At 34.7% G+C, this 26,553-nt stretch overlaps 1 protein-coding gene across 2 annotated transcripts; it reads left to right on the top strand.

Moving 5' to 3' along the window:
* The first annotated feature begins 23 nt into the window (after window positions 1–23).
* On the top strand, window positions 24–25,902 carry LOC127843065 (sialin-like). Of its 2 annotated transcripts, none has more exons than XM_052372867.1 (11): window positions 24–187; window positions 5,635–5,816; window positions 6,576–6,815; window positions 8,564–8,651; window positions 9,048–9,143; window positions 10,025–10,146; window positions 13,030–13,179; window positions 14,699–14,831; window positions 16,215–16,370; window positions 21,714–21,799; window positions 22,701–25,902. In XM_052372867.1, the coding sequence occupies exons 1-11, from the start codon at window positions 85–87 to the stop codon at window positions 22,722–22,724; spliced, it is 1,380 nt and encodes a 459-aa protein (XP_052228827.1). In that variant the 5' UTR covers window positions 24–84; the 3' UTR covers window positions 22,725–25,902. The 2 variants fall into 2 exon arrangements, with proteins under 2 accessions (XP_052228827.1, XP_052228826.1); XM_052372866.1 differs by having other exon boundaries at window positions 22,615–25,902.
* The last annotated feature ends 651 nt before the right edge of the window (window positions 25,903–26,553 follow it).

Below are 26,553 nucleotides of genomic sequence, written 5' to 3'. Positions count from 1 at the left end.
AAAAAAGTGTGTAACTCGTATCACATGCACAGGTTAAAGGTTATGTTTACATAAAACGGAACACAGCAAAAATGATTTAAACGGATGCTGAATCGCCCAAATATATGGACGAGCGGAGTTGAAATGTCAGCCATGAGTCAGGACGATGAGAAGCAAGCTTTATTAGGCAACACGGATGCATCAAAAGGTGAATATGTCATATAAGTTGTGACTTAGTTACTCTTGAACATGTTGAAAGCTTTGAGCAGTATGAGTATCTACATATCAGTCATTAGCTGCAATAATCCAAATCCCAGCTACTAAATACTAGTACTTACAATATAGAAAGTGTCCAAAGAGCTGCGGCTAGATATGTTTGTAACAACTATAACTGCCAAAAGTAGCATAGTGTTTAAATAATGATCTTGGTTGGCCCACCCTAGAAAGCTGCAGACTCCTTCAACCTCCCTCATCTTCCTCTATAAAATTCAGTATAACCTTGTTTACGTTGACCATGACCACCTCACCCCTACCCGTAACTTGAACTTCCTGATCCCTCATTCCCGTACACAGAACCACCAAAACTCCTTCTTCACCCTAACTTTCTAAGGCATTAAATAGTCTCCCATGCCAGGTCAAGTCCAGTCCCAGCCTAGATATCTTAAAAGATAGGCTGGTGACAGTTACAGTTTGGCCACTTTACTATGTTTTTAATCTTGCACACTTTAATCTTTGAACTTACATCTTTTAATCTGCACTAATATCTTATTTTTAACACAGTTTTCTTGACAGCGCCTCTCATTTATAGTCAGAATTGATTGCTCGGGAGTAACACGTAGACGTAGATCTGACATACGAATCCTCCGGGTGCTGCACGTATCTACTCATACAACCTCAAAGCAATCCTCCGGAAGCTGTACGTTTGTATTCATACAACCTCAAAGCATTCAAACAGAACTAATTAGTTCATATGTACATCCAAGAAACCCGGATTGTCACTTTCAGTAGCTGGGAGTTGTATTGTTGCATCTAGATTGTGACTCACCTTTGTTGGCATAAACGTTTAATAGAAACTATTAATAGTAGTTATCTGGATCTGGATCTGGATAGGTATTGCGAATATACCAATTCTGGCTTTTACTCGATGGAAGTGAGTGCCTGATTTGACACTATTGATGTTTGAATACACTGGTTTTGAAAGTTTCTATAGTTTGAGAATTCACGATATCGTCTCTAAGTTTAAATATTCCACTCAGGCATAGTTCTAACAAAGAAAGAGTCTTTAAAGGTACTAGTTGTTGCAGTAAATAGTTGAAAGCACTGAGAATTATTGTTCACTTGATCGCACACGATGTTCTGATGTATATAGTCCTAGTATTTCTTAGCCCTGATTGTACTTTTAGGCTTTTGAGTTATAAGGTAGTGTTCAGTTGGGATGGCTGGTACATGCCCTTTCACCACCTTTTTCAAGAGCGTCAGCCTGTGGGCTCGTCATTGGTCTTGGAGTGGTGGGATGTCCAGCTTTTGAAGAATGTCTGTGACACAGCTCAGTTGTCTGGAGTGGTAGTCCCTGGTGATGAACCTTGTGGCTGAACGCTGGACACGCTCTAGGCGGTCAATGTCTGTTTGGTGGAATGGATCCCATACCACACTGGCGTATTCAAGTTTTGATCGGACAAGTGCTAGATACGCGTTTCTGTGGCAGTTTAAAGGGCAGTGCCTGAGGTTTCTTCTGAGGAATCCAAGAGTTGAGTTGGATTTCTTTGTAATATTGGTTTTCCATTCCATGTGTTCTGATAAAGTAATACCAAGGTAGTGATTAGCTTAAACTCTTTTGAGGATTTCGTTATTCACACTGTCCCTTAAGGGACTCCAGAGCCAACTGGTACTTGTTGAGACTTATACCTGTCAACAACCACAACCATTTCTTGGCGGGTGAGGAAGTTTGATATCCGCGAGAGAAGGTTTTCCTAGTTCTAGAGTTATAGTAGCAAGCGTCTATGTTGGACCGTGTCGAAGGCCTTGCTGAAGTCCAGGATGATGGTATTGACTTGTTTGTTTTGGTCATAAAAGTTAATTAGTTCGTGAGTGGTTACTATAAGTTGGGTTTCGCAGGAATACCCAGAGCGGAATCCGTGATTAAGCGAGGTGAGGACTTTGTGTTTGTCAAGGTGGTTTAATATGTGGTGGCAGATGATGTGCTCGAGAAGTTTGGAGGTGACACTGGTAAGGGATACAGGACGGTAATTTTCCACTGCGTGACAGTCTCCCTTCTTGTAGACTGGTGCTATGTTGGCATCCCTCCAATCTTTCGGCAGTTCTCTGGAGTTGATGGATTGCTGGAAGATAGCAGCGATATATTGGGCTAGTTCCGTAGAACAGGTCTGGAGGACTATGTTAGGGCCTTCATCAGGACCACCAGCTTGGTTGACATTCAGGTTCTTTAGCTATTTGTGTACCCCTTCTTGACCAATCACTAGTGTAGGAATGTTTTCTGATACATGGCCTGAGAGTACTGGTGTCTGTTGATAGTTATTATCCTTGGTAAAAACTGATTGAAATTGATTCACTAAGATTTCAGCTCTGCTTTTGGAGTCAGTGACTAGATGACCATTGGAGTGGAGAGGTGCGATGCCGATATTATCCTGCTTCTTCCACTTAACATACGTCCACAAAGGTTTGGTGTTATTTGTCTGGAGACCTTTGTTGATTATTTTGTTTACGTGTTCCCATTCTGCATGCAGAAGCTTTTTATTGAATTCATTTTGAAATTTTCTGTAGTTTGACCAGTTGTTTGTGGGTTTGGCTTTCTTGTAAAGACGGGCTTTTTCTTGAGGGCTTCTTTGACTTTCCTGGGGATCCATGGAGTGGAATTTGTGTTTGTTTTAATTTTGGAAGGGATCTGTTCCTGAATAGCAGAAGTAAGATCAGTTTTAAAGGTATCCCTAAGTTTGTGGACTTATGTGTTGTTTTTGAGCAAGTAAGATGTGAATTTGCAAAAAAGATATGTTTTACAGTAAGTTACAATAATCAAACTCCTAAGCTACTAAATCTGGGAGCTGTTCATAAAAGCTCAAATCATTCAAGTCTTGAAAAAGAACAAGACATAACTATTTACTCATAAAAGCTCAAAGCATTCAAGAAGAAATAGACATAACTATGTACTCATAAAGCTCAAAGCATTTAAGGAGAACTAGACATGACTATGAACTCAAAAAAGCTCAAAGCATTCAAGTCTTGAAAAACAACTAGACTCTATAAATAAAGTTAGAATTATGTAACTCATAAATGCTCAAACCATTAAACAATTACTAGTTTTATGAAAAAGTTGTGAAAGGCAGAGTGGCAAAAACAAAGGCACATGTTTTCCTCATGTATCAGAGGATGAATTGGCAAGTGAAAATTTTATATACAGGAAAGTCAAAAATAGCGTTTTATAAGCCAAAATGAGATTTCACCATCCATCAAAGACAAGTGGGCATATTCGGCCACAGTCCACAAACCTCAGATATAAGAGTTACACCAGTGTTAACCATAGCTCTAAGCCAGTGAGGTCAAATAATAAAGCCATTACTTAGGTTTCATAGAAAATTGCCTAAGCTTAATAAGCCAAAGTCTGATATAGCCCACTCGTTATCTAAGTATTCGCCCTATTAAAGGGGCCTTTTCACAGATTTTGGCATATTTTTAAGTTTGTCATTAAATGCTTTATTTTGATAAATGTAAACATTAGATCTTAAAAGCTCCAGTAAAAAATCAAGAATAAAATTAAAAAAAGAAAAAAAAAAGTAGCCGGCACCAGGGCTCGAACCAGTGACCCCCAGAGTCCTGGAGTAAGTCTGAAGTAAAAACGCATAAGCCCTCTCGGCTATTCCGCTGTGTATATATAAGCAATCTTCGTAGTTTCGTTAATTCAAACGACAACAACAGAACTCTCCAAATTATTCAATCGTTTCGCGTTACAAAGCTTTATAATTTTTAAGTTTTTAAATCGTCAAAAGATGCATATAATGGCTATATTAGACCATATCAAATGTTCAGTAATACTGTTTCCTCACAAATATCATCACTAAACCGAAAATTTGCGAATCTGAAACAACTTTTTTCAATTTTGTCAATTTACCAAACCGTGAAAAAATCCCTTTAAATGAACATTTGCCTGCACAAAAGCTTTTATATTATATATTTTATGCAAGCACCTCTCCCTTGGAAGTAAGACTTTCAATGTTAAAGATGTCACTAAAACACCCATTGTTGCATCTTATGTATTAGAATCACAACACCATTGTGTCTGCTTAACACAATGGCTTAGACACATTGTATCTTACTTTAAAGATAGAATCACTTGAAAACCTATGGTTATTTCTATTTTAAAGGAGCCTTTTTAAGGTTTGGTAAATTGACAAACTTGAAAAAAGTTGTTTCATATTCGCAAATTTTCGTTTTAGTTATGATATTTGTGAGGAAACCTTAATACTGAACATTTACCATGCTCTAAAATAGCCTTTATATGCATCTTTTGACGATTTAAAAACCTGAAAATTATAAAGCGTTGCAACGCGAAATGATTGAATATTTTGGAGAGTTCTGTTGTTGTTGTGATATTTTGCGAAACTACGAGGATCGCTTATATGACGTAAAAAATACCTCGTTAATTGTAAATGGAAGGATGGCCGAGTGGTCTAAAGCGAAGACTTTTTACTCCAGTACTCCAGGGGTCAGTGGTTCGAGTCCTGCTGAGGGTTACCTTTTTTTTTTTTTTTTAAATTTTATTCTTGATTTGCTACTGGAGCTTTTTAGATCCAATGTTTACATTGATCGATATAAAGCATTAAATGACAAACTTCAAAACATGCCAAAATTTGTGAAAAGGCCTCTTTAATATAATCCCAATGCATTTAGCAGTGAGACTTTAGATTCACAAAAAGACCCTGGGTTGCCTCTATTACAGGTCATGTACTGTTTCTCACACTACAAGTTGGGTCCTCTGTGGTATAGTGGATAAACTGTCTATAGTGTCCGCCTGTTGGGACCAGAAGGTCAAGGTTTTGCTTCCCCACTGTTGGGGCGTTCCTTAGATCTACCTCATAGACACCAAGTTCTGGTTCTACACATGGAATGGACTCAAAAGTGGATCAATAAGCCTAAGGCTTTGGATGCAATCAAGTGAAAATAAATAGGTCTAAATTAACCCTAAAAAGCAAAGTGAAAATGGCTTTCGCAACCAGCATAAATCCAGAACAGCCTGCGAGTAACTCGCAGCCTGTTCAGGTTTTATGCTGTTTGCTGCTCATCAGTAACTCAGGCTTTGAAATGAAGCCTTTAAGACTTGATTTCAGTAAGAAAGGTTTTTAATTTAATGTAACTTTCTAAGGGACCACAAATGCGTCAAAATACTTATCTAAGGTTTAACGCTTATAGCGCTGGAACAGAATTTTGAAGGCCTTTGCAAACAGTTTGGATCAAGATCAGATGCCACAAAACGTGGCGTCTGATCTTGATCCAAACTGTTTGTTATTCTGATAGTGGTCTTTGAATAAAAGTGAAGAAAATGATGATTTTAGAAATTCAGCAGACAACAATTTAGCAGACGACAAATATCCCAGCATGCAAAGGGTTAAGATTGCCTCTGAAACTTGTCATTTTCTGTTACAGGTTGGGGATATCGCCACGCACTTGCCTTTCTTGCATTTCTGGGTTTCTTCAACGTGTACTGCATGCGGGTCAACCTGAGCGTAGCCATGGTAGATATGGTGAAGGAAGTGAACAACACCGACAACAAAACCATGAGCAATGAATGCCCTGAGGAGAATATGAGCAATTCAACAAAGACACGGGTATACTTAGTGGAACTTGATTGGTCAGTAAGGTTCTACTTGAAAGTACCTTGGAGTCGGGTACTCTAAAGAATACTTCAAAGTACTTGGGCTACGGAAAATATACTGAAAATTACCTGTTTGGCGGATAGCCTACGACATATTGTATGTACCTGGGATATATTGTAGTATACTTAAGCTCGATTGGTCATTGTCGGCTCTGGTACTACCGGTACTAACATGTACCCTGGGTACTCTTAAGTATACTTACATGTACCCCGGGCTACATGTGCAGGCTAATCTGGGACGACACCTTACGCACATGCATAGTTATTATTAACAAAAAATTGTTACTGGTAAGATTTTAGCTTCCTTTTCCCATTTTACTTGGCAAAATAACAATTTATACAAAATCTTCATAGCTTAGATTAAAAAAGTGTGCAATATGTAATACACAAAACAAAATAACACTCCTGTAAATTAAAACAGAGAATGTGTATTTGTAGGGCCCAGGCTCCTGATTTTCACATATTCTAACACATGAGTAGATTGGATCAAACATTTAACCCTTTTCATGCTTGGAAATTTGTCGTCTGCTAAAATGTCGTCGGCTGAATTTCTAAAATTAGCATTTTCTTCGATTTTTTTTTCCAAAGAATACTATCAGAATAGCAAACAGACGCCACAGAAGGTGGTGTCTCATCAGGATCCAAACTGTTTGCAAAGGCCTTCAAAATTGGGTTCCAGCACTATAAGAGTTTACCAGTGTCTCTGTTTCAGGATGGCGAGTTTGCCTGGAGTAAGGACCTCCAAGGTTACATCCTGGGCTCGTTCTTCTACGGTTACATAGTCACCCAGGTACCGGGTGGCTTTCTCGCAGAGAAATTTGGTGCAAAGTTCTTGTACGGTTTCGGAATTCTCATCACAGCCATTCTCACACTCCTGACCCCTCTGGCTGCGCGATGGAGCGTGGGGCCGGGGGCGTTCATAGCTTTGAGGGTGTTCGAGGGTATTGGAGAGGTGAGTTTGGATGGTATTTTATTGTCAAGCTTTTGATGGGGAGCTAATTTTAACGTGACACTTGTGAACCCTATAAATTTGTCATGTGTACTTCAATTGTGTCCTGTTTTTATACTCTGATTTGATCGAACATATATTTTTGCAAAATTAACCCTTTGCATGCTGGGAAATTTGTCGTCTGCTAAAATTTTGTCTGCTAAATTTCTAAAATTAGCATTTTCTTTGATTTTTTTTTCAAAGAATACTATCAGAATAGCAAACAGTTTGGATCCTGATGAGACGCCATGTTCTGTGGCGTCTCATCTGGATCCAAACTGTTTGCACAGGCCTTCAAAATTCGGTTCCCGCACTGAAAGGGTTAAGCAGATTCTTTCTGGTGAAACTGGACTTAATGCATGTTCATAAAGTTTTGTCCTAGATGAGCTTGTGAAGTCCGCACAGGCTGATCAGGGCCAAAACTTTCCGCTTCTATAGAATTTGTCTTTTTAAGGAAGTTCTTCTAAACAAAAATTGAGTTTAGGCAAAAAAATTGTCCTTAACCCTTTGCATGCTGGGAAATATGTTGTCTGCTAAAATGTTGTCTGCTGAATTTCTAAAATTAGCATTTTCTTCGATTTTTTTCAAAAAATACTATCAGAATAGCAAACAGTTTGGATCCTGATGGCGTCTCATCAAATTCGGTTCCAGCGCTGAAAGGGTTAATTAGACAGTGTTTGTACTGTGCAGGCTAATTTGGGACGACACCTTACGCACATGCATTAAGTCTATAGTTTTCCTAGAAAGAGGCTGTAAATGACAACACAAAAGAAAAACAAGCGATATTCTTTTACTTAATTAAACCGATTGCAGTACAATAAACAATATTTTTGTCAAAATAGTACTGTAATATATTCGTGCATAAAGGTCAGTTTCAGTTTGCTTGGTATTTGTGAGAATTATTTTTTTGAAAGTTTTGTTTTTTTGTTCACCTTTCAAATGAAAATATTTCTAGCCTGATTCATTACAAAATGATAAAATCATTTTTCACTGGTGAAATGTCAAATTTACTTACATAACCAGTACATACTATAGAATTTAAGTTATTGGAACATATTTTTTTTACCTTGGTTGTGAGGCTAGTTTTTAGCACAACACTGTTTATAAGTATTGCTAGATTGTAATAAATTATTATAACCACCATCATAATTGTCATGATCATCGATCATTTTATTTGCCACTTAATCAAAGGGTTCCTTTAAGACCGTACATGGGCTGCTTAATTACTCTACCATTTCGATAAAATATTCATTCGAAATATACCTAAAGTTCCCTGCACAAAAATCACCCGCCTTCTTTCAAACTTAATGACGTTCCTGAAATACTTGTATATTGTAATGATAGCTGTTGTATCAATATTTCACAGGGAGTCACATTTCCTGCTATACTTGTATAATGTAATGATAACTGTTGTATCCATACTTCACAAGGAGTCACATTTCCTGCTATACTTGTATATGGTAATGATTACTGTTGTATCAATATTTCACATGGGAGTCACATTTCCTGCTATACTTGTATATGGTACTGATTACTGTTGTATCAACATTTCACAGGGAGTCACATTGTTGTATCAACATTTCACAGGGAGTCACATTGTTGTATCAACATTTCACAGGGAGTCACATTGTTGTATCAACATTTCACAGGGAGTCACATTTCCTGCTATACTTGTTTATGGTACTGATGACTGTTGTATCAATATTTCACAGGGAGTCACATTTCCTGCTATGCACGCCATGTGGGGAAAATGGGCGCCGACTTACGAGCGGTCTAAGCTGGCAGGCTTCTCGTATGCAGGTTATATTCTACTAATAGACTTATAAAAGAGTAACAGAGCTTTTTTTGATGATTTTGTGGCCATCATTTAGTGATATGCATATTTGCAAATTCCGGAATTATAACATCATTTCGTTATCTGTGAATTTTGGTTGATTACACAATCAATTGCATTTAAAATGTGTAAACAAAGGGTGAATGTGTAATAAATTAAAATATTAATGACCTATATTCCTAGTTACAGCAACAAAACTTCAACAGACTGCTTAAAAGCGTCAAAATAGGGCTGTCGAGGATAAAGACCATTTTTATCAAAGCCATTTCGACAATTTACAACTAGAAAAATGCTGGTCTAAATATAACATTCTCGGTCAAAAACCATCAGACAGGCAATGGAACTTTTTTTGTTACGTACAGGAGCTCAGATGGGAACAGTGTTTGCTCTACCGATCTCAGGCTATCTGTGTGACAGTGGTTTCCTTGGCGGATGGCCTTCAGTGTTCTACGTATTTGGTAAGAACATTTGTACTGACTACTTTCTTACATTGCGTATCGTTATATAAGCACTTCTTCAGGAAATAAATGGTTGTTTAAATGAATATTTGTGATGATGTAAAGTTTAATATATCCCACTTATTGTAATTATAAAACTCATGTTTGTCTCAGATAACGAATCGAAAGTGTAGAAATATGTTTCATAAAGTGTCACAAGAATTTCGTAGATAACGATAAAAGTACTGTTAAAGCAGCTGTTAGTCTACAAAAATACAAACAAACACAAAGGTTGTATAACTTCTATGAATTTCCTTGGTGCCATGGCATATATGTGGCATGGATACTGATACATGGATACACAACAGGCTTTGTTTGATACACATTATGATACACTTAACGGCATTTTAAATGCTTGTTTTTCTCTTTTCATCCCAAAAATGTTCATTTTGCCCCGGTATTATATTTCCATGTTTTGACCCATTAGTCTATATCTTGCAGCTTTGTTATGCTGTTTCTTTTTCCACAAAAATGTTCCTTTTTGTATCATGGCATAGGCTTAAGGATAAAGTATTGGCTTAGTCCGTCTGTCTTTCAGTCTGTTTGTCCATCCGTCAGTCTGTCTGTCGCAAACTTGTCATGACTATATCTCAGAAACTATATAAGAATTTAACATGAATCATCCTGGGTGTATACATGTAGATATCAAAAAGGAGAAATTCCATGCTCAAGAGCCATAACCCTTCACTTTCTTAAATAAGAGTGATTGCCCATTGTTGTTTTTGTATGATGTAACTTTTCAGGGCTATATCTCAGATACTAAACAAGATATCAACATGAAACTGCACCCATACAAAAAATGGTGGGGTATAGCAATTAAACAAATTTATTTGTATGCCTAGGTTGCATAGCGTGCCTGTGGTTTGTTGCCTGGATACTACTGGTCCATAACACGCCTGCTGACCACCCTCACATCTCCAAGGAGGAGAGAGACTACATTGAGGGATCAGTCGGCAAGAAAGAGGTTAGAACTGCTTATCGGTATTCCATTCAGATATATGCAAGCTGGGCCTGTATTCCTGAAGACTAAAAAAAAAAAAAAAATGTATTCTTAAAACTGTCATTTACTTAAACCTTTCCCACTCAGAAGCAAAGTGCAAACAGTATAAAACCAGAACAACCTTCAAGTAACTCGCAGTCTGTTCAGGTTTTATGCTGTTTGCTGCTCATCAGTATCTAAGGGTTGGAAATGAAGCCTTTAAAACTTGAATCTAGTAATAAAGGTTTTTAATTTAGGTTAACTTTCTAAGGGACCACAAATGCATCAAAATATGTATCTAAGTGGTAAAGGGTTATTAAACTACTTGAACGTCATGTCTAGCATAGCACTTAAAGGGACTGTCAACCACGACGATGAAGAAAAGAAAAGTTGTAAAAATACTGTATTTTTTACAATTACATGTATTAGTTTATATTGATTAAAATATCACGACTGGTATTTACATTACTTGAAAATAGTTGTTAAGTTTTCATTTTTTCAGTATATTTGGTAATAAATTTTACTGGGTATGTCTACCAGGTAACTACGAGTAAACTACACTGCAACTCCAATATATCGCGGTTGAAGGGGTCCAAAAATCGCGACCGTGATATATCCGGCGCGCGATATAAATTGTCAGTTTATGTATGCATGTATATGTTTACATAAGCATCATTATGCAATCTCAAAACACGCTATTTACCAACCTTATTCAAGTTTGTGTTATATCCATATGTCATTAATTGGTATAACACAAAACATTATTCCATGTGAGTATTTTCAAATGCGTATAATTAAATTTTTAATCCGAAAAACATTGCCGAGTTTTATTGTTCAAGAAAGCATGCACAAATTAGACCCATGTACAAAATGACGTCATTCATTTCTCATGAAAAGCATGCACAGCATGGGGTTTAATAGTAGAGCATTGTGACTAACTGATCTATATTGTATACTGTATTTAACGCACACAGATTGTTGAGATAGGTCAGTATTGACTTGTGACATTTACTGTTATAATTGTGTACACCTTCATGTGTGCACTGGTGCGTTTCGGCAGTTCAAAACAAATTCAATAGAGAATTGTAACACCCGAAATGACCTGTCATGTTTGACAAATGGGTCTTTTGTTTATGGCAGTACACAGGTGTTAATGTGATGTATAATGTAAGCAAACAATCTGGTCCAAACTGGATTATGACTGTTGGATTAAAGTTGGTGAAAAAAAGGGGAAAATACTTGCTTGAAACGGATTTTAATGCATCAAATTCTCAGATAAAAACATTTTATTTAAGGATTATGCTCGTCAGATTTTTGGGAGCCATAGCCGATTCGCGATATATTGGACAACGCGATATAACGGACCGTGATGTATTGGAGTTGCAGTGTATAAATAATGCCAGTAGATTGCTTGTCATTGTCAAGTGGTAAACCCAGGAATGCAAATTGTGCATGCGTAGTGAATTGTATATATTTGATATATAAAATGATCAATGTACTTGGGTTATTAATAGTGTGTATATCGTTATGTCACCAATTTTTGCGCTGTACTTTCGATTTTACATCGCGAAATTTTATTACCAAATATACTGAAAATATTAACTTTTTTCAAGTAATGTAATATACCAGTCGTGATATTTCAATCAATATAAACTAATAATTCTAAACAAATACTGTATTTTACAACTTTTCTTTTCTTGGTCGTCGTGGTTGACAGTCCCTTTAACACATAGCATCATATTATTCTTTGTTTAGGACAATATGTTTATGATATAAGCACCATTTTAAGCCTGTATATCTACAAACTTGGCGGGATTTTGATTGAGTTTAAAACTCATCTTCATTTTTAGCTCAGCTGTTTTCGGAGAAAACCAGAGGTATTGTCATAGCCAGCTCGTCGTGTCTTGTCGTCCGTGTCGTGCTAAAACCTTAACATTTTGTTAAGGTTTTGAACAGTGGCTCTAAAATCAAATTGCTTCCACCAACAAATTTGAAACTTTATATGCAGCTGCATTTTGATGAGTCTTACTCCACACCCATTTTTGGGTCACTTGGTCAAAGGTCAAGGTCACTGTGACTCTTAAAAAAAAAATCTTCTGACAAACTTTCATTTATTCAAAACTGCACCAGCAGCCGAGCGTTGGCACCAGTCATGCAATGCCCTTGTTAAGTTTAAGAATGGGTTGGTGGATACCCCTGGGTCAAATTTGTAACAGAAATTACCATTCAATAATGATCAAATTGCCAATATGATTGAATTTAAATAAATCATTTGAAACGTTTATCGAACGATCAGCATTATTACAATACTGTACACGGGACCAATAATGAACAAACAATTTTTTGTCCTTTTTTACCTCTTCCCACTTAGAAACAAAGTGAAAATGGGTATAACTGGCAGTCTCTTCATGTTATATGCTGTGTGCTGCTTATCAGCACCTTAGGGTAGGAAATGTAGCCTTTAAAACATGAATTAAGTGAGAAAGGTCTTAAATTTAATTGGATTTTCTAAAGGACCACAGAAGTGTCAAAGTGCGTTTCAGGGGTGGTATTCCAGAAACACCTTAAGTCATTTCTTAAATAATTTCACTTAAGTTAAAAATTACAATGTTTTGTATTTCTTTACTAAATATGGAAACACATGTTTTTTTGGTATTCCTAAAATAACATTGGCATAATGATACTATTTAAATGTATATCTTGATGCCAATCTATTGCAATATGAAATGAGACAGTTAAGAAAATATCCCAATTTAAGGATAAGAATAAAATTTAACTTAAGATGCTTCTGGAATACGACCCCTGAGTGATAAAGGTTTAACTGCCATATAAGTACAAGCTATGCCACAACAAGCATATATATTTCAGCATCTTCCCACCCCTTGGTTGCATATTTTTCGATGTCGCGCGGTCTGGGCCATCAACGTTGCACATTTCGCCAACAACTGGGGTTTCTACACCTTGTTGACCACTCTGCCGAGCTACATGAAGAATGTCCTGAAATTCGACATACAAACTGTATGATTATGTATCATATGATTTGATGATTTAATTGTTTGTGTTTAACTTAGTTTAGTTGAAACCTATTTATTTAAGCTTCATTCGTTAAAAGCCTAAGTAGAAACAATTCTTGGTGTCCTTGTTTAAGTTATTAACCAGGTTTTCAACTATATTCATTGTCCTGGTTAATGTATTCCCAGGGTTATGGCAGGTGGTTGGTAATGCATACTGGCCGTTGTAGTCAAGCAGGTGGTTTCTTGCAACTTTTATTTGCAAGGACCAATCTTTACAAAATTCGGATAAAGCCAGCCTGCCTAAAGATCTAGATCGGGATGGTATTTTGTAGTACTGAGGTCAAGGTCGTTGTCACTAAAAATAGAAAAATGGCTTCCAATTAATAAATTTAATTTGAATGGATGCATTTTACTGGAAATGTGTTTGAAGGTAGCTTACATGCATACATAGCTTTGGTTTGCATTTGGGGCCAGTCTTGTAAAGGCCAATATAATTTTTGCTAAAAACAACTTCAGTTTTGTAGAAGCAATTTTACTGAAATTTTGTTTGAGACCAGCTTACATGCAGAACTGGCATGTTATCGCATCTGAAGCCAACTGAGTCAAGGGTCAATCCTTTTACTAAGAATTGAAGAATGGTTTTCTCTAAATAACTTTAAAAATAAGTTTGCATCAGAGTATTACACTCAAGCTGTGAGTGTGTAGATATCTTACATGCAGACCTGGCTATGAACTTCACATTTCAGTACAACTTGTACATTTCATGGATGAGAATCTTCCGCGATTTAGGGGATTTCCATGACTTTTAAGCTGCAATGGTTATTTTGAGATTTACTTGAATTTGAGTGGAAAACATTTGGTAGGAGGTATGGAACTCTTTTTCCAAGATACGGTCTAGGCTCCAACATTTTCAGCTAGAATTCAGGCTCTTAGTTTGACACAAAATGGAGCAGACTGGTTTTGCTTGTTGTAATTATTGTGCATTCACAATAAATCGTAACCAGTCTGGCATTAATTTTTCAGGCGTAGCATGGTAAACAAAACATAAATGCAGTGAACAATGACTCAAATAGTTAAAATCAAAATGTATCACTGCGTTACTTGCAAATAAATATTTGATTGACCAGTTATATGGACAAGTTTTTATAGGCTTACATGCATATTGGGAATGAAGTTAAAAGCAAGGATAAAACAGGAAGAACGTTAATCATAAAATTTTGACATTTGCTGGAAAAGTTAAATGCTCATTGCGTTACTTGCATTAAACTACTATGTTGGTATGGATAAGGTATGAATGTGTTCTTGAAGAAATACCGTTCAGACTTGGTACCATAGGCACATAGAATTTTTTTTATAAAGGCTACAGTATATAAACAATCTAGAGGCCTCCCGATGCCATAAATACTCATAGCCAGTCATAAGTCGGGAAAAGGGTAAATGATAATACAAACATTGTCATTTTTAGCGCATTATGGCTTGGGAGCGACATTTAATTTGTGATCCCTGCCTCTGTTTGTTTTCAGAACAGTCTTCTCTCAGCTTTGCCGTACCTTGGCTGTTGGTTCGGACAGAACGTGTCGGGAATCTTTGCAGACTTCCTACGACGTAATGGATACCTCTCAACAAGATCCACGAGGCGAACATTTACATTCTTCGGTGAGTTGAATGTGAAATAATGAGCCTCGTTCTGGGATAACGGGGCTTAACGCATGTGAGTAAAGTGTCGTTACAGATTAGCCTGTGCAGTCTGCGTAGGCTAAAATGATATGAAACTTTGGTAATTTGCTAAGAAGAGGCTTTGTTTTAATGAATAATACCATACAGAGTGTCGTCCCTGATTAGCGTGTGCAGACTGCACAGGTTAATCTGGGATAAGACTTTACGCACATGCGTTAAGCCCCACTTTCCCAGACTTGTGCTCTAATGCTTCTTCAAAGATATATTTGTTTATTGCCTGATAAACATTGACAACTCAAAAGTTATATCTTAGTAAACTGATGTATGGTATTGAAATGGAATCCATATGTAAAGGAATGGAACAAATTGTTTTAAAACTACACATACATTTTACTAGAGAGCTGTTTACTGCCTAAATGGCTACATGCAACTTACTTAGAGACTTCAATTTTGTAAATGTTCCTTCAAATGAGCTTTCTCTAAACAACACAAAAAAACAGGTTCTACTTAGCCAAGTTACTAACGCTTAATTTGTATTAGCAATTGCATTTCAGGTAATGTGGTAAAGTTAAAAGTTTCTGTCTTAAGGGACATATTTGGTAATTTCCTCAAAAATGCATAGCTATTCTAAAAATTTGACTATAATTATCCGTCATTTTGCAAGTGGCAAATGTTTAGGGATACTACATGTATTGTGGCATGATTAAAGTGCATCTGTTTATATGTTTAGTTTTCTTGCTATAAACTCCTTAACCCTTTCAGTGCGGGAACCGAATTTTGAAGGCCTTTGCAAACAGTTTGGATGCAGATGAGACGCCACAGAACGTGGCGTCTCATCAGGATCCAAACTGTTTGCTATTCTGATAATATTCTTTGAAAAAAAATCGAAGAAAATGCTAATTTTAGAAATTCACAGACGACATTTTAGCAGACGACAAATTTCCCAGCATGCAAAGGGTTAATCTCATGTTGCATTAGGTTAATAAGCATTGTTATAAATAGATTTGAGTCTTGCTTTGGGAAAATGGAGTATAATGCATGTGTGTAAAGGGTTGTCCCAGGTTACCCTATAAAGTGTGCACAGGCTAAATAGGGACCACACTTCCTGCTTATCTGCGCAGGCTAATTAGGGACCACACTTCCTGCTTTACCAGAAAGTCTCTTCCTAGCAAAAATCAGGTATATACAGAAAGTGTCCTCCCTGATAAGCCTGTGCAATCTGCACAGACTAATCTGGGACAACACTTACCCCACATTCTTTAAGCCCCGCTTTATAAGAGCGATATTTAAATACAATTATTTCTACCATAATTGTGTACATTAAGAATTGGTGTATATAAAACAATGATTTTAATTCTATAGGACTGGCCACCCCAGGCGTGATAATGATTTGCATCCAGTTTGCGGGCTGTAACCACGCTGCCATTGTTGTCATGCTGTGCCTGTGTCTGACCGCGGGCGGGTTCACCATGGGGGGCTTCCAGGTGAACCACATTGACCTCTCACCAAACTTTGCCGGTAAATTATTGTATTTACTGCTATCATCAATGACTCAGTGCATGATATTTTCTTGGCACATTTTCTATTTCTAAAGAATCTGATCTCATGATTTCAACTGAACAAAAAGACTTCCACAGTCAGTCTAATCCAATGGTGAAAAATAAAATTAAGCCACCGATTAACAAAACGAACATCCACATAATAATACTTAAAAGTAACAAACAATGTGAATAATTAAATGTTGTAAATTTGATTACAGCTTAAACAGTTATAGATTAGATTAATGACACTTCTAATTCAAGAGGAGTTTGCATTTTATTTAATAAATGTTTGACAAATCTGAATGTTAAAGTGCACAATCAAGAACAAGATATAAAGGGAAATTTATTAATTCTAGACTTAACAATAGATAACCATAGATTTACTCTGTGCACTCTTTATGGACCAAATACTGATACTCCTTTGTTTTATAGTAAACTTTTTAATATAATAGAGACCATAGGTAATGAGTCTTATATTTTATGTGGAGATTTTAATCTAGTACTTGACGTGAATATTGATTATGCCAACTATAAAACTTTGAATAATAATAAGAAGTCAAGGGAATTGTTATCTTCTGTAATCAATGATAAAAATCTAATAGACACTTTTAGAGTTATAAACGGGGATACAAAATGTTTCACTTGGCGAAAGCCTAACACTGTCCAACAAGCTAGATTGGACTTTTTTCTAACAACTAATGATTTTAGTCAGTATATTAGGAAATCTGATATACATGCTAGCTACAAATCAGATCACTCCCCTATCACTTTGGAATTTAATTTTAGCAAAATAGAACATGGAAAGGGCCTGTGGAAATTTAATAATTCATTACTTTATGACCTAGAATATATTCAATGTATAAAACAAAAAATTGAAGAAATTAAGCAACAATATGTCTTACCTGTGTATAACATTGAATATCTTAACACTATAGAAAATGATTTAATACAGTTTACTATAAATGATCAACTGTTTTTAGAAACTTTATTAATGGAAATCAGAGGTAAAACTATATCATATTCGAGCTTCAAATCCAAAAAGAGAAAAGAAAGAGAATATTATATTTTAAAAGCAATTGAAGACATTGAAAAACAGTTAACAAATGAAAACATTGAAGAGCTCAATCTTTTGCAACAAGAACTCATAGGCATTCGAAACTTGAAAATGAAAGGCGCTTTCATTAGAGCTAAGGCGAAGTGGATTGATGAAGGCGAAAAACCCTCAAAATATTTTTGTAATTTGGAAGCACAATATGCATCTAATAAAAACATTCCTTTCATTGAAAACGATGAAGGTCAGCGGCTATTTGATAATCCTAGTATTTTAAAAGAAGCTGCCCAATTTTACAAAACATTGTATACAAAGTCTGTCTTTAATGACTCTTATAATGTACATGATGACCTTAAAGAAATAAACACAATTAAATTAAACACTGAACAATCTCAATCATTAGAAGGCCTTCTTACACTTAAGGAAATATTAATTACTTTAAAAAATATGAAGCATGACAAAAGCCCAGGATCAGATGGTTTTACAGCAGAATTTTTTAAAGTTTTTTGGAAAGATTTAGGCCACTTTATAGTGAGAAGCCTCAACTATGGTTTTACCTCTGGAACCATGTCAATTACTCAAAAACAAGGTATAATCACATGTATACCTAAAGATAATAAACCCAGACATTTTTTGAAAAACCTAAGGCCATTAACACTTTTAAATGTAGTTTACAAGCTTGCATCTGGGACTATTGCTAACAGATTAAAAACTATCCTTGATACTCTTATTTCTAAAGATCAGACAGGATTTATTAAAGGCAGATATATTGGTGAGAATACCAGACTTTTATATGACATTATGCAATATACAGAAGATAACAATATCCCTGGACTCTTGATGACCATCGACTTTGAAAAGGCGTTCGATACCCTTGAATTTGATTTTATAGAAAAAACATTAGATTATTTTAATTTTGGTACAACATTGAAAAAATGGATTTCACTTTTCCTACATAATACCTTGACGGCAATTCAAATCAATGGGTTTTTGTCAGAATTTATAACAATTCAAAGAGGTTGCAGACAAGGAGATCCAATAAGTTCCTATATCTTCATTCTGTGTGCTGAAATTTTGGCAATTAAAATAAGAAATTGTAATGAAATTAAAGGAATAGTGATAGAAAATATTGAATATAAAATTTCTCAGTTTGCTGATGATACATCTCTTTTTCTGGATGGCACAGATGTTTCCCTTTATGCTACCCTCGATCTTTTAAATAACTTTGCCTTATGTTCTGGATTGAAAATCAATTATGACAAAACAAACCTTATATGGATTGGCTCCAAAAAGTTTAGCATACAATCAATAAAAACTAAATATAAACTAGTCTGGGGCACAACAAACTTTAAAGTTTTAGGAATATTATTTGATGTTGATTTAAAGAAAATAATAGAAATAAACTTCACGAGTAAACTGGAAAAGCTGCACAATATCATAAATTTTTGGAAAAGAAGAAATTTAACACCCCTAGGAAAGATAACAGTTGTTAAATCACTACTACTTCCCCTTTTTACACACCTGTTTGTAGCTCTTCCTAGCCCAGGAGAAAAAGTTTTAAAACAAATAAATAGCCTTTTTTCCAATTTTATATGGGATGGACCAGCAAAAATTAAACAAACTATTGCTATTAAATCATATGATGATGGAGGAGTTGCCATGACTGATATATATGCTTTTGAAAAAACTATGAAAATGACATGGTTAAGGAAAATTGTATCAAGTAATGGAAAATGTTTCCAACTTGTATATTCTATGTTTGATGTGAAGAAAATGTTTAATTTGGGAAAAAAATACATAGAAAAAATTATGATAAGTTTAAAAAATTGTTTTTGGAGAGATGTCCTTACATGTTACATTGAGTATATTAATAAACAAAATGTCAGTAAGTGTGAAGATATCCTTGATATGCCGTTATTTTATAACCACAATTTTAAGATAGGTGGGAATATTATATATAACAAAAAAATGTATGATAGGGGAATTAGATATGTAAGAGATATAATGTGCACTTCTGGAGAATTTTTAAAACAATCTGTATTAGAAACTCTCATTGGCGTTAAAATTAACTTTCTTTTTTATGAAGGTTTAATTAGAACTGTGAATGCATTTATCAGACTATCAGGACTTCCATTTATTAAAAAGCCAAATATACAATGTGCATTTATATCATTTTACTTGAATAACATTGTATTTGGATATAATCAAAACAAACTTGTCTATAAATGTTTTAGCTATAATACAGATATACCCACTTGCCATTTAAAATGGAATACACTTTTTAATAACGTTGAATGGACAAAAGTGCATGCACTTGTTTTTATTATATCTAAAGACACTTACACTCAGTGGTTCCAGACAAGAATTGTTCACAGAATCCTAGGAACCAAATCTTTGTTATTTAAAATGAACATTGTTCATGACAATTTATGTTCTTTCTGTAAAGAAAATGAAGAAACCCTATTACATATATTCTGGGACTGCACTTTCACAAAGAGAATTGTTAATTATGTTGTAGACTTTTTAAGATCCCATAATGTGCAAAAATGTACTGATATTTCATGTCAAACAATGTTATTTGGTTGTACAAGTATTAACATGACTGATATTAATATTCTTATTCTTGAAATTAAAAAGTATATATTTGTATGCCAGAGAAAGGGTCTATTACCTTCAATAAGGGGGCTGAATAATTATCTTTGCGTAGCATGGGAGATTCAATCTAATACTAAATGTAAAGAAAAGAAACTACTTAACTGGTCAATTGTAAAACTTTTTGTAGATCAATAGAACAGTGTTATTGTAAATTGTGTTGTTTACTTAAAATATTTAATACCATGGTCGTTTGATTAATGTTTTTAATTGTCTGAAGTCAAAACGTTTGATTAAAGCTTATGTTTTTCTGAAGTCCAAACAATTGTTGTTTTTTTTTGTTTCATAACATCGCATGTATGTGTCTGTGTATGTGTGAACTGTAGGATTGTGTCTATATAATGGAATGCATGGATTTTATATACCTCTATTATATTATTCATTTGAATTGTTAAACAACTATATTATATACTAACAGAATAACATGACAACTAATGATACACTTTGTAATGTATGGAGGTGAATAAACGCTATAAATTCAAAAAAAAAAAAAAAGATTAATGACACTACAGTCAAAACACGATGGCTCAAACTCGCTTGGCTCAAATTTCCGGTTGTCTCGAACTCTCATCAAAGCACTGATTTTGTATTGCTTTACATTCATATAAAATTTTGTCGGATGCAGCAAATTCGTGAGTCCATTGGTGTGTTTTCTATGATGTATGTCTTTACTACTCTCAAGTGACCAGTAGGGTCTACGATATGCTGTGCCACAATCCCTGGGTATGTTTTCTATAATATATGACTTTACTACTCTCAATAGACCTGTTGTGTCTACCATATGCTGTTCCATCATCCCTGTGTATGTTTTCTATGATGTATGTCTTTACTACTCTCAACTGACATGTTGTATCTACTATTTGCTTTGCAACAATCCCTGGGTATGTTTTCTATGACACATGTCTTTACTACTCTCAAGTGACCTGCTGTGTCTACCATATACTGTGCCACAATCCCTGGGTATGTTTTCTATAATAAATGTCTTTACTACTCTCAATAGACATGTTGTGTCTACCATATGCTGTACCAGAATAGCTGGGTATGTTTTCTATAATATATGTCTTTACTACTCTCAATAGACCTACTGTGTCTACCATATGCTGTGCCACAATCCCTGGGTATGTTTTCTATTATAAATGTCTATATACTCTCATTAGACCTTTTGTGTCTACCCTATACTGTGCCACAATCCCTGGGTATGTTTTCTATGATGCATGTCTTTACTACTCTCAATAGACCTGTTGTGTCTACCATATGCTGTACCAGAATAGCTGGGTATGTTTTCTATGATGCATGTCTTTACTTCTCTCAAGTTACCTGCTGTGTCTATCATATGCTGAGTCACAATCCCTGGGTATGTTTTCTATGATGCATGTCTTTACTTCTCTCAAGTTACCCGTTGTGTCTACCATATGCTGAGTCACAATCCCTGGGTATGTTTTCTATGATGCATGTCTTTACTTATCTCAAGTGACCCATTGTGTCTACCATATGCTGTGCCACAATCCCTGGGTATGTTTTCTCCTTTACCACTCTCAAGTGACTTGTTGTGTTAACCATATGCTTTGCCACAATCCCGGATATGTTTTCGATGATGAATGTCTTTACTACTTTCAGGTGTCCTGATGGGGTTTTCTAACACATTTGGCACAATCCCTGGTTTTTTGGGTCCAGAGGTCGTGGGATGGCTAACAGCCAAACAAGTGAGTGTCCCAGTCTATTAAGGTTAATTTAGTTTAAACCTATTTATTTGAGCTCGATTGCATCAAAAGCCGTAGGCTTATTAGGCTTATGCTTTCAAGTCCTTTTCTTGGGTAGAACCAGTACTTGTTGTCTCTGGGTGAAATCAAAAGAATGCTCCCACGCTGGGCATTCAACCCATGACCTCCCAGTTGCTAGACGGACACCATATCCATTGTGCCACAATAGGACAATCGGGATATTTCATCAATCAAAATTATCACAAATAATAAATGTTACAGTACATTATATAATCTGTTGGGATTGTCTGACAAACATGTTTGGTATTCAATATGATATGTATATATTAATCATGATTAATGCATGTTTATTTCAATTACAAAAGTAGTAAGTTTAATCTTTTTAAAGCCATACAAAATGTTCTGAATAGGGTCTAGAAAAAACATTTGTTCCATTTTATTTATTAATTTATTAAACACATTTTTTAACAATTTTACATTAATTTATTATGCATTATTTGGAATAATTGTATAATGTAAAAAAAACGTTTTTAGTAAAAACTGTGTCAACATTTCTTTAACATAATTTTTAACAATTTGGTATTATTTTCCTATACACCATTTGTTATAATGGTATGTTAAGTTCTTATACATCAATTGTAACGATTGTATATTAATGTATTGTATACCATTTTTAACAATCGCATATTAATTTCTTACACACTTGTAACAATGGTATATTAATTCATCATTTGTAACAACTGCATAAACTTTTCTTCAAATTCTTTTTATTTTTATTTTATATTATTCACTTTCAGGACACACGCGCTCAATGGCAGATTATCTTCTACATCGCAGCAGCTATTTACCTCACTGGGGCCTTTGTCTACATTTTATTTTCCAGCAGTACCGAGCAACCCTGGAATAATCTGGTGGCGGGGAAAGGTGCATCGTTTAAGAATCGTACGGAAATTTCTGTAAACGTACCACCGCGGGAAAACCATGCAATTGATTGATCGATTATCAAGAACAGTATTTTAGCAGTTGTACATATAGTGGGAAAATGTTGAAATTGAGCACAGAGTTGATAAGCGCTTTTACTTTTGGTATAAATACATATATCTTTTACACGTTCATTAATCAAACTTTAGTTGAAATTCTTATGATTAAGGAAAATACAACAAACTCCATCTTTTGTGTTGAAAAAAAAAGCAATTTCAAGATGTTGCATACCAATAACTTTTGTGCTGTGTATGTAAGAACTACCAGAACCATAGTTTGCCATCTGCATGTTATATACCATACTCATGTTCGATGCTCGCAAGATATGAGCAGCAAATTATGAGTAAAATTTTTACAAGTTGCAGCCACGGTTTATGACTGGTTTGAATTGTACAAGGTAAATTACTTCATTAATGGGTTCAAATTTTAACTAGGTTTTCAATGAAGTTTTGATTCAACTTTTGAAGTAGCAAACTTGCATGGAGACCTACCTTAGGACTGTATTTTGGGAATGTTGCTTTAACTAAGATTAAGATAACTGCCTCTTAACCCTTTGTCACTTAGATAATGTATTTTAACGTGTTTGTAGTCACTTATAAAGTTAAATGTAATTAAAGACCTTTCTTACTAGATTCAAGTTTTTAAGGCTTCATCTCCAACCCTAAGATACTGATGAGCAGCAAACAGCACAAAACCTGAACAGACTGCGAGTTACTCACAGGCTGTTCTGGTTTTATGCTGTTTGTACATAGCCATTTTCACGTTGCTTCCGAATGGGAAAGTGTTTAATTATACAAGCTGCTGCAGCTTAACACCTTGAGTTTGGATGAAGATATTACACTGAAATTGTGTGTGTATGTAGCTAAGTCTGCTTTCATGAAAATTTAGCTCGAGATTGATTTTGGGACCAGCTACATCAAGTTCACTGTTACTAAAAATAGGAAAACCTCAAACAGGTTGTTTTTGATTAAAAACTTTGATTTTATTTGACAAATCTTGATGAAACATAGGATATAGGATTGGAAATATACCTGGGATCAGTTGGGTCAATTTTAACGTCTCTGTTCATAAAAATGGAAAAAAACTATTCCCGCTGAATATCTGTAGTTTTTGTGCGAGTATTGTATAACGGTACAATTGTTGTATATGGGAAGCGTACATGCAGTTTTTAGCTCGAGACTGCACAATTAATTAAATTGTATTAAAGGGACCTTTTTATGTTTTGGTATATTGAATTAATAAAAAAAATTGTTTCAGATTCACAAAATTGATGTTCGTTGTAGTTATGATATTTGTGAGGAAACAGTAATACTGAACATTTCCCGTTGCTCTAAAATATCCATTACATGCATCTTTTGATTTTTAAACTTGAAAATTATAAAGCGTTGCAACTCGAATATATTGAATAATTTGGAGAGTTCTGGGGTTGTATTCCAGAAGCATCTTAAGTTAAATTTTATTCTTATCATTAAATTGGGAAATTTTCTTAAGTGTTTCATGTCATATTGCAATATATTGGCATCAAGATATACATTTAAATAACATCATAATGCCAATGTTATTTTATGAATACCAAAAAAACATGTGTTTCCTTATTTAGTAAAGAAATACAAAACATTGAAATTTTGAACTTAAGTGAAATTATTTCAGAAATGACTTAAGATGTTTCTGGAGTACCACCCCAGGCTATTGTCATAATATTTTGTGACACTAGGAGGATATGGGTACGGATGGCCGAATGGTCTAAGCATTAGACTTTTACTCTAGGGGTCAGTGGTTCGAGCCCAGTTAGGGTTACTTATTTCTTTCTTTAATTTTATTCTTGTTTTTTATCCAATGTTTACATTTATCAATATAAAGCATTTAATGACAAACTTTAAAATTTGCCAAAATCTGTGAAAAGGTACCTTTAGAAACTAAACGTTTTAAAATGTTGAAACCTGGTTGTGTGACATATTGCCATGTTTCTTGTTTATTTATGACGACATTTGGCGCATATCAGGGTTCATAAATCCAAACTAAAAAATCCATGTGTGTTTATTTATTTGTGTTTTTTTTTGTTATAAGAAATTATTTAATGTTTAGTGTATTGTTTGTTTCACAAAAATATTTTAATACATACAAGTTTACAATTTGCTTTTATTTATTGCAGGCAAATTTTATGTAAATTTTACATTATTGTTGTTAACAGCTTTATAATAACTATAGACATGTGGTAGAATCAGAGGTCAAAACATTTTTCTTTTGTTAATTGATATGCTGTTTTATTTAAACCAAGGATTTGTACCATGAAGACCATGGAATATTTTAGGCTTTCCTGTGGCTAATTGGGAAAGTCAGTGTTTATAGCTTCTAACTCACCGTTGCATACAGTGTACAAAATATTGTTCATAATTCTAACTGTTAAACCGTTTTATAACATATTTACCTGTACTTTAATGTTATGATGTTTTAAGAACCGCACATTTCTCTATGTTATTTCTGTTTTAAATGTGCACAATGGGTGAAGAAGCATGTAATGAAAATTCAAACTTATCTTTTTTTTAAATATTTAATTTGTTTAACAACTTGTTTACTCACAATCATAGATAATAAATAATTATTGGCTAAGTTTTTAAATAATGTAACATACGGGAAGTATCCATTATAAGTTACAAAATATCACTGTGTTACATTTTCAGATCAGCATTTATATAATGGATGAAATAATTCTGTCCTAGGTAGTATAATGGTGACATATGTGATTAATTTAAACCTCTCCAATACTCAAGACATTAGAAACTGAGATAGAATATATGAGCTTTTTTACTGCAAACATTTATTGAAAATATAATGTTTTTTAATATGAATCAATTATTGTTCTAAGGGTTTATGAATGTAAATTGTAATGCTTTTATTATCTTGTTCTCCTGTGCGTTATTTGCCAAACATATTTTTCCCTAAGTAAAGTCCCGAAAATTCCCAACGGATGGTATTTTCATGTTTGCTGCACTATGTAATTCCCGATTCATGACATACTGTGCAATATTTTAATTGCAGAAAGGTTTGCCATGATATTGAGTGCGTTACTGTTATCTTTTCAAAATACTCATTTATTCTTATAATGTGTGTTTGTTATTTATATATCATAAAGCGATTTCCAATCCATTTACTTTAAATGTTATGTGCTTTTATACAAGTAAAATCTAAATACACCAAGGGCTATGAACACTTAGGAATCGATATACACACAGTTTCGCTGCACACTTTTTATATCATGCCCAAGTAGCATCAGATGTACACATAAGTTTAGCTGTACACTTTGTACATCATTCACACTTAGAATCAGATGCACATCAAAGTTTTGCTGTACACTTTGTTTATCATTCGCATTTATGATCTAATGTACACTTCAGTTTGGTTGTACACTTTGTTTATCATTCGGGTTTAGAATCAAATGTACACTTAAATTTAGCTGAATACTTTGTATATCGTGCACACTACAGATCAAATGTACAATTAAGTTTGGCTGTATACTAGAACTTGGAATATGATGTACTAAGTACGCTTATGATCATATTATTGTTTGAGTTGGATGCAAAATCAGGATTGAAGGTTTGGATGTACACTTACTTAGGATCAGATGGAGACTTAGGATTGGATATACGCTTGAAATGAAATACATGGCATAGTAAATTTAGGTATAAATAAGAAACATATTTTATCTATCCCAATTAGAATATATCAGAATCTGGTGGTTACAAGGTAGAAATCTG

Source organism: Dreissena polymorpha, chromosome 8 (genome assembly GCF_020536995.1).
Source record: "Dreissena polymorpha isolate Duluth1 chromosome 8, UMN_Dpol_1.0, whole genome shotgun sequence".
In the NCBI taxonomy this organism is placed as follows: Eukaryota; Metazoa; Mollusca; class Bivalvia; order Myida; family Dreissenidae; genus Dreissena; species Dreissena polymorpha.
The sequence above is the reverse complement of the archived record's forward strand: the minus strand, read 5'-3'. Positions and strand labels throughout refer to the sequence as shown.